The following is a 9,439-nucleotide window of genomic DNA, read 5'->3' on the forward strand; positions in this document are numbered from 1 at the left end:
TGTGTCCAAATATCGTGGTTTTAAGTTTTTAAGGCAAAGCAACATTTTCTGAATCTGATGAAGAGGCGTTTGTTGCATTGTTAAAACGCTGCTGCTTTATTTTGGTGTGTCCGCAGGCTACAGATGGGAGCGCCAGCTGGTGTTCCGGAGCAAACTCACCATGCACACAGCGTTTGATCGCAAGGACAATGCTCACCCAGCAGAGATCTCCTCCCTCGCTATCTCCAAGTAAGAAAGATGGAGGAGCGTGTGCAGCAAACTGACTGGTTTTTATATCGTTCCTGATCAGTGGACGCAATAAATTCTTCGTCAGTCCGTCCGCTGACCTCCTGCTTTTCTCTGCTTTTAACGTCGTCTCCTCAGGGACCACAGTAAGATCCTGGTGGGCGATGGGCGCGGTCGGGTCTTCAGCTGGTCGGTCAGCGACCAGCCGGGCCGGTCGGCAGCGGATCACTGGGTGAAGGACGAGGTGGTCGACAGCTGCTCCGGTTGCTCGGTTCGTTTCTCCCTCACTGAGCGACGCCACCACTGCAGAAACTGCGGGCAGCTCTTCTGCCAGAAGTAAGAAAATCACTGCAGCCTTCAGTGATCGGACTTCTGTTACATCTTTTTATTTTTTCAAAATCACTGAAAACCTTCTCTGTCAAGTTCTTACAACAAGTAACGTCAAAACATGATGCACCAAGGGAAATTATTGATTATTTAAGTATGAATTCTTTGTTTTCTTTATTTATTAATGATCCTCTGCATCTTCCAACCTCTGGTGTTTCCCAGGGCTCCGTCCCGGGTCCCCTGTTATTTTATCTCTTCTCTTTTTGCAACAGCTTCATGACGTCTTGCTCACCCCCCCCGACCACGTTTTGAAATGTTCACCTTGTCTCTCTGTGTCTTTCAGGTGCAGTCGCTTCCAATCAGAGATCAAAAGGCTGAAGATCTCGTCGCCGGTGCGGGTTTGTCAGAACTGTTATTACAACCTGCAACACGAGCGAAGCGTCGAGGACGGCTGCAGAAACTGAGCTCGAGCTGCCGCTGACCAAAAACTCCTCCTCTCGGGGATCTGAGGAGAATTTCACTCATTCGTCTGCGTCGTTATTTCCTCATCACCCCCTCCCCCCCGATAATCTGAATCTCTCTCCCTCTTAACCCCCTTTACCCTTTGGTTTGTACAGTAACACACTGACAGACTAGAACAGGAAGAACGTCGGTCGTTTCATCTTTGCGACGGTAAAACTCAACGAAGGAGAGCGGGGGGGAAAAGGAGGTAGAACATGATGCAAAGGAAATGAAAGCTCAATCACCACTTTGCCACCTGGTCTCGTCCCCTGGAGGAAAAAAAACCCACCCTCGAGTGCGGTACTCTTGAATCAGTCACCCGCCATCTTTGTGTTGAGTTCAAGAAACGTGGAAAAACTCCTTCCTCTGTCACCGCGAGACGTAAGAAACTTGTTTATATTGTAAATATTTAACATGGCCTTTTTAACTGGAAGAGGAACAAACAGAACAAAAAATAAGGTCAATGAAAAAAGAGCAAAAACTAAGGAAACTGCCTGGAGCATAGCGTTGTGACTAACCACTCCTGGCTTTTAAAAAAAAGAAAAAAGAAAAAGAACAAAATCAATGGTGTCGTCACAGCGAGTTCAGCGTTCAGAGTCACATGGGAGGGAAATGAATGTCAATAATTAATGTCAGTGGGTTGAATTTACTCGTGCGTCTAGTTAATATGCAAAATTACTTCTTTTCTTTTTTAATTTCGTGTTTGTTTTGTTGTTGTTTACAAAAAATGTGATTAATTTTGTGCGTGTGCGTCGCCACCACACACATTTACTATCAGATCGTCTTTTCTTTCTTTTGCCAAATTGTTTAAATGTATGAATTAGGAGGATTTTTTTTTTTATCCTTAAATCATCTTTTCTGTCCGTTATATGAATTCCTTCTTTTTCTGAGAATCTTTGTTGTTGCTGCTTTTTTAAAAAGACTGGACGCGTTATCACGTCAGATTCTTTTTTTTTTTTTTTAATTTTATATATTTTTTAGAAACCATATCAATTATTTCAAGATCTCCTTTTTGTGTACAGAGAAAGAAAACATGGGTTTTGTCATCTGTAAAAAAAATTATGAATTAGGTAAAAAAAGAAAATACACATTTAATGTTGCTGCACATTTGTTTTCCGTGTTTAGTTACTGTACAGTGTTGATGCAGCTTTTTGAATGCACACACAGAAAAAGGGACTCCCCGTATGAATCGTAGTTTTTATTTCTGCACAGACTCGTCTTTTGCTGAACTTGACTCCGATCCTGTGGCATTATTACAGCAGATCAGGAAACGCGGCACTCCGTACACTTTATCCTCAGTCCGTGTTAAACTGGAGGAGCAGCAGCCAGTCATCTTTCAGAGAGGCGTGTTTCAGTGTGAACAGAAATTGAAATAATCATTAAGGCCGTGACATCATGTGATTAATTTAAAGACAGTGGGACAGAGCTGCTGTTTGACGCTTTTATTCTTTTTGTTGCAGTTTTGGTACAAATGCAGAAATAATCTCTGGAAATTCTGGAGATTTTTCGCATCTTGGCTATTTAGTCAGTTTTAAATTGAGAAATCAGTGAAATCAACGTCATTGACTCATTTCACTCTAATTTGAGTTTCTGCTCCTTCATGGATCCATTTGGTTACGAGGATGAAGCAAATCTAGATTTTTGTGGATCATTTTTTTTAACACTCGGCACTGATGAAACAAGGACAAGAACATCTTTTTGTATTTGCATCAATTCCTGTTACAAGTAATTTCAGATAAAGATCCAGTGTAATTTTTGACAGGACCAAAAGGGGGCGCCACATTCTACACGAATATTCCAGCAGGGAAATAAATGTCACTTTTGGCACAAATTAAAATTCGTACAAGACTGAGATGTTAATATCAGAGGTGTTTTCTGTTTCTTCTGTTGTTCAACGTAACTGACGCATAAAGACACGTCACATAAACATTACGGTCGTCTGCGTATGAGTTTAGAATTTGTCACCACACGATACAGTTTAAGTTGCTGCTGCTGCCTCGACAGTTAAACACAATGAAGGTGCGTTTGTTAGTTTTTTTTACGAACAGACTGATCGTGTTGTTTTCTGGCGTTTCGCTTCGTACATGTTTGTGTTGGTGTTGTTTTGTTCGTGGCTCTGGGCAACACGTGTGCATTCAAAGTGCTGTTTTCTTTGTCTCTTCTCTTTGAGAGAACGTTTTATTATGTTTGTTTCCACACTCATCTTCTCAGTCTCCAACATGTAAAAAAGCCGAAAGAAGACACTTTAATATTCCCCCCCACAGATCCCGGACATTTTGCTAACTACACGCACTCTTGTTATCATCCCACTTTACATCGCTTTCCGTTTTACGTACTGTAACTTAGCGAGCAATCATGCCACCTAGCTGAAACAGCCGAGTCGGCTTCTGTCAATCAAGAGTTTCTTTGCACCTTCTTCCCATGTACAGAAGAAAAGTCACAAGTTTTTATTCAATGCAGTTTTATGTTGTGGTTTTAACAGAGCGGTGTGTTTCACAAGCGGATAAATAAACTGAACAACGTATTTATGCAAATATAAATGGATTTAGATTTTTTTTATGATTATTGCGATCTCAGCAAGTTTTGTTACTTGTTGCATGTCTATTAACACAGCTGACTTTCTGTGTCAGTGCATTGTACATGTTCTTGGCATTATATTGTTTTTGTTTGGTTGTTTTTTTTATTTTTCAAGTTTTAAATGATTTTTTTTTTGGAGGCATTGTCTGAGGAGTTACCCCCGAGTGACTGAGCATCAGGTTTATGTACAGAGCTGCAGATCGTCTCCTGACTTGGACTTTTGTATTCTTAATGGAAAAGAATTAATGACAAGTGGAGAGGAGAAGAAAGAGGAGGAGGAAAAAATCTTGGATTCTTTTGGTGGTCTTATATTAGACTGCAATATTACAGTATCTGGTGTGCAATCTGTGATAGCTGAATGTTCCTTGTATATTTGTGTTGACTACATCCCACAAGAGAAAAACCAGTAGAGGAACAACCCCGCTCCCCGTTACGAAAACAAAATGTTACAAAAATGCAATAGATCTGGTACTTATTATTTTTCATTTCATTTCAATAAATAATTGCTGTTTACCACCAAAGTCAAGACTCACATTCATTTTGAATTTCAAGATTTTTTTTCATCTTTCCAAAAGTCACAACAACAAAAACTGAATAAAAAACAGTTCAATCAAATAATTAATACAAAAATCGTACATGTGACACACGCACACACACACAGAGTCATATAATGTAGAATATGTCAACTTCAAAGGAATCAAACAACTTAAGAATCAAAGCATGATGTTGATCCTTCTCCTATGATGTTGATCCTTCTCCTATGATGTTGTTTGACTATAGGAAGAAGTAAGATGGAAAATATTGGCTTAATGTCCCACGACAACTCGTTGGATCATTGATATACTTGACGATATTAAGGAGTAAAAAGAATTTGAGGACACTAGAGAGACTGAAGAAGAATGGAGACAAATACAAACACAGATAAACTGGACCAGCTGACTCTGGAGATTCACCAACTGACTTCCGAGAAGAAGACGCTACAAGCTGGACTTGAGGATGCTGTAGAGCTTGCTAGACAGGCTAACATCTACCGGAAGCAGAAGAAAACAGAATCTGAAAATCTGACTCTGGAAAATAACAACCTGGCTTCTGAGAATAATAAGCTGCAAGATGAACTTGATGAAGCTCTACATCAGAAAGACCTTGCACATCATGCTCTCATCTCCCAGCAGCAAAAGGACACATATAAAGTGGACCAGCTGACTCAGAAAATTCTTAAACTGACTCGTAAGAACAAGTTGCTACAAGATGAACTTAAGGATGCTCTAGAGATGGCTGAAGAAGCTACCAGCATCATGACAGTGAAGGAAAGAGAATCTGATGATCTGACTCTGGAAAATCACCAATTGGCTTCTGAGAACAAGAGGCTACAAGATGAACTTGAGGATGCTCCAGAGCTTGCTCGAGAGAATACCATCTCGAGGCAGGAGAAGGAATCAGAATCTGACGATGTGACTCTTGAAAGTAACCACCTGGCTTATAACCACCTGGCTTCTGAGAATAAGCGACTACAAGGTGAACTTGAGGAAGCTCTTCATGAGAAAGACCTTGCTCGTCAGGCTCTCATCTCCTATCAGCATAAGGACACTGATAAACTGGACCAGCTGACTCAGGAAAATCTCCATCTGGCTTCAAGGAACAGGGGGCTACAAGATAAAATTGATGATGCTGTAGACCTTGCTGAAGAGGCTATCAACTCCGAGCAGCAGATGATAAATAAATCTGACCATCTGACTCTGGAAAATCACCAACTGGCTTCTGTGAACAAGAGGCTACAAGGTGATCTTAATGATGCTCTAGAGCTTGCTGAAGAGGCTATCATCTCCCAGCAGCAGAAGGAAACAGAATCTGACAGTCTGACTCTGGAAAATTACCAACTGACTTCTGAGAACGAGAGGCTACAAAATGAACTTGAGGATGCTCTAGAGCCTGCTAGAGAGAATACCATCTCACGGCAGCAGAAGGAAACATATAAACTGGATCAGCTGACTCAGGAAAATCACCAACTGGCTTCTGAGAAGAAGACGCTACAAGTTGGACTTGAGGTTGCTCTAGACCTTGGTAGAGAGGCCACCATCTGCCGGAAGCAGAAGGAAACAGAGTCTGACAATCTGACTCTGGAAAATAAGCACCTGGTTTCTGAGAATTATAGGCTACGAAAGGGACTTGAGGAAGCTCTACATGAGAAAGACATTGCTCATCACGCTCTCATCTCCCAGCAGCATAAGGACACATATAAAGTGGACCAGCTGACTCAGAACAATTTCAAACTGACTTGTAAAAACAAGTTGCTACAGGATGAACTTGAGGATGCTCTAGAGATGGCTAAAGAAGCTACCAGCATCATGACAGTGAAGGAAACAGAATCACACAATCTGACTCTGAAAAATAATCACCTGGCTTCTGGGAACAAGAGGCTACAAGGTGAACTTGAGGAAGCTCTACATAAAGACCTTGCTCATCAGGCTGTCATCTCCCAGCAGCATAAGGACACAGATAAACTGGACCAGTTGACTCAAGAAAATCACCAACTGACTTCTGAGAAGAAGAGGCTGCAAGTTGGACTTGAGGATGCTCTAAAGCTTGCTGAAGAGGCTACCAACTTTATGCAGCTGAAAGAAAACAAATCTGACCAGCTGACTCAGGAAAATCATCAACTGGCTTCTCAGAATAAGAGGTTACAAGGTGAACTTGAGGAAACGCTACATGAGAAAGAGCTTTCTCATCAGGCTGCCATCTCCCAGCAGCAGGAGAACACAGATAAACTGGACCAGTTGACTCAGGAAAATCACCAACTGACTTCTGAGAAGAAGATGCTGCAAGTTGGACTTGAGGACGCTCTAAAGCTTGCTGAAGAGGCTACCAACTTTATGCAGCGGAAAGACAACAAATCTGACCAGCTGACTCAGGAAAATAACCATCTGGCTTCTGAGAACAAGAGGCTACAAGGTAAACTTGAAGAGGCTCTAGAGCTTGCTAGAGAGGCTACCATCTCCCGGCAGCAGATGCAAACAGAATCAGACAATCTGACTCTGGAAAATAACCATCTGGCTTCTGAGAAGAAGATGCTGCAAGTTGGACTTGAGGACGCTCTAAAGCTTGCTGAAGAGGCTACCAACTTTATGCAGCTGAAAGACAACAAATCTGACCAGCTGACTCAGGAAAATAACCATCTGGCTTCTGAGAACAAGAGGCTACAAGGTAAACTTGAAGAGGCTCTAGAGCTTGCTAGAGAGGCTACCATCTCCCGGCAGCAGATGCAAACAGAATCAGACAATCTGACTCTGGAAAATAATCATCTGGCTTCTGAGAATAAGAGGCTACAAGATGAACGTGAGGAAGCTCTGCATGAGAAAGACCTTGCACATCACGCTGCCATCTCCCAGCAGCATAAGGACACATATAAAGTGGACCAGCTGACTCAGAAAAATCTCAAACTGACTTGTAAGAACAAGAGGCTTGAAGGTGAACTTGAGGATGCTCTAGAGCTTGCTAGAGAGAATACCATCTCCCGGCAGCAGATGGAAACAGAATCAGACAATCTGACTCTGGAAAATAACCATCTGGCTTCTGAGAACAAGAGGCTACAAGGTAAACTTGAAGAGGCTCTAGAGCTTGCTAGAGAGGCTACCATCTCCCGGCAGCAGATGGAAACAGAATCAGACAATCTGACTCTGGAAAATAACCATCTGGCTTCTGAGAATAAGAGGCTTGAAGATGAACGTGAGGAAGCTCTTCATGAGAAAGACCTTGCACATCACGCTGCCATCTCCCAGCAGCATAAGGACACATATAAAGTGGACCAGCTGACTCAGAAAAATCTCAAACTGACTTGTAAGAACAAGAGGCTTGAAGGTGAACTTGAGGATGCTCTAGAGCTTGCTAGAGAGAATACCATCTCCCGGCAGCAGATGGAAACAGAATCAGACAATCTGACTCTGGAAAATAACCATCTGGCTTCTGAGAACAAGAGGCTACAAGGTAAACTTGAAGAGGCTCTAGAGCTTGCTAGAGAGGCTACCATCTCCCGGCAGCAGATGGAAACAGAATCAGACAATCTGACTCTGGAAATTAACCATCTGGCTTCTGAGAACAAGAGGCTACAAGGTAAACTTGAAGAGGCTCTAGAGCTTGCTAGAGAGGCTACCATCTCCCGGCAGCAGATGGAAACAGAATCAGACAATCTGACTCTGGAAAATAACCATCTGGCTTCTGAGAATAAGAGGCTACAAGGTAAACTTGAAGAGGCTCTAGAGCTTGCTAGAGAGGCTACCATCTCCCGGCAGCAGATGGAAACAGAATCAGACAATCTGACTCTGGAAAATAACCATCTGGCTTCTGAGAATAAGAGGCTACAAGATGAACGTGAGGAAGCTCTTCATGAGAAAGACCTTGCACATCACGCTGCCATCTCCCAGCAGCATAAGGACACATATAAAGTGGACCAGCTGACTCAGAAAAATCTCAAACTGACTTGTAAGAACAAGAGGCTTGAAGGTGAACTTGAGGATGCTCTAGAGCTTGCTAGAGAGAATACCATCTCCCGGCAGCAGATGGAAACAGAATCAGACAATCTGACTCTGGAAAATAACCATCTGGCTTCTGAGAACAAGAGGCTACAAGGTAAACTTGAAGAGGCTCTAGAGCTTGCTAGAGAGGCTACCATCTCCCGGCAGCAGATGGAAACAGAATCAGACAATCTGACTCTGGAAAATAACCATCTGGCTTCTGAGAATAAGAGGCTTGAAGATGAACGTGAGGAAGCTCTCCATGAGAAAGAGCTTGCTCATCAGGCTGCCATCTCCCAGCAGCAGGAGAACTCAGAAAAACTGCGCCATCTGTCTCGGAGAAATCACAAATTTGCTTCTGAGAACAGTAAATTAAAAGGTGATCTTGAGGAAGCTCTAAATGAGAGGACGCTTGCTCAAGAGGCTCCTGTCTCACAACTGAAGGACAAAGAAGAACAAGTCTATTTGACTTGTTACAGTCAAGAAGTGGTTTCTGAGAACAAGAGGCTACAAAGTGAACTTCAGAATGCTATACTTCAGAAAGACCTTGCTCGAAGGCAGAGCCAGAGAGACAGAGAAGCTACCAGCAGACTCATAGAAGAAGTGAACAAGGAGAAAGCCAATTACATGCACCAATTTAAAAGATTTATGAAGCAAAAGCAAGCCTCATCAGATCCAGAGGTGAAAAAAGAAAACATGTCACAGAAAGATTTTATTATCTCCAAGAATCAAGGGTCCATTACTAAGCTCCAATATATGGGCCATAAGTTGAAAACAGAACAGTCAGAGAGCAAGACAACACAAGCCCCACTTGTAATTCCAAATAAAACGAGGCTTCTTAGAAGACCAAAGTTATCCCCCCTCAAACTCCGAGTGCAGAAGTCAGAAGGTCCGAGCTCTGAACCTAACAACCTTTCAACTGTGATTCAGTTTCCCCTTTTATGTAAAAAAAAAACCTTAATTTCACAGAATAATTAAGTAAAAGAAGAAACTTTCCAAAAAAAACCTGATTTTTAAACTAAAACCAAATCTCCCTACAAAGAGGGGTAAGTCGTTGAAAGGCCATAACGATTTTGATCTATTTATTTTGTATATCTAATTCTGAAGTACTTGGCAAATAAAAAGTCATAAAAAAGAATTTCAGTCGTTTTTTGAAATTTAAAATGAAATAATTAAACTTTAAATTAAAAATAATTTAAATGTCCTGTTTTATTGTGGTTTTATGGGAGTGGTTTGTGACACTTCTACTGCTCTCTAAGAACCTAAATCGGCAGATTAATTTATAATAAAATAATTTGACA

The 9,439-nt window shown here is 41.8% G+C and overlaps 2 protein-coding genes across 12 annotated transcripts in view; both read left to right on the plus strand.

Annotated features, from left to right (window-relative positions):
* Positions 1 to 4,151, plus strand: part of wdfy3 (WD repeat and FYVE domain containing 3) — a 71,518-nt gene extending 67,367 nt beyond the window's left edge. For all 11 annotated transcript variants that reach the window (XM_069523315.1, XM_069523320.1, XM_069523316.1 and 8 more), the window contains 3 exons: positions 117 to 228; positions 364 to 561; positions 896 to 4,151. In XM_069523315.1, the coding sequence (XP_069379416.1) occupies positions 117 to 228; positions 364 to 561; positions 896 to 1,016 (431 nt within the window). In that variant the 3' untranslated portion in view covers positions 1,017 to 4,151. The remainder of the gene's footprint in view (positions 1 to 116; positions 229 to 363; positions 562 to 895) is intronic.
* Positions 4,152 to 4,445: 294 nt separating this feature from the next.
* LOC138407430 (putative leucine-rich repeat-containing protein DDB_G0290503) lies at positions 4,446 to 9,276 on the plus strand. Its single transcript, XM_069523322.1, has one exon. The coding sequence runs from the start codon at positions 4,530 to 4,532 to the stop codon at positions 9,114 to 9,116; it is 4,587 nt and encodes a 1,528-aa protein (XP_069379423.1). The 5' UTR covers positions 4,446 to 4,529; the 3' UTR covers positions 9,117 to 9,276.
* Positions 9,277 to 9,439: the final 163 nt, after the last annotated feature.

The sequence above is a fragment of the Paralichthys olivaceus genome, chromosome 4, assembly GCF_024713975.1.
Source record: "Paralichthys olivaceus isolate ysfri-2021 chromosome 4, ASM2471397v2, whole genome shotgun sequence".
NCBI lineage: Eukaryota > Metazoa > Chordata > Actinopteri > Pleuronectiformes > Paralichthyidae > Paralichthys > Paralichthys olivaceus.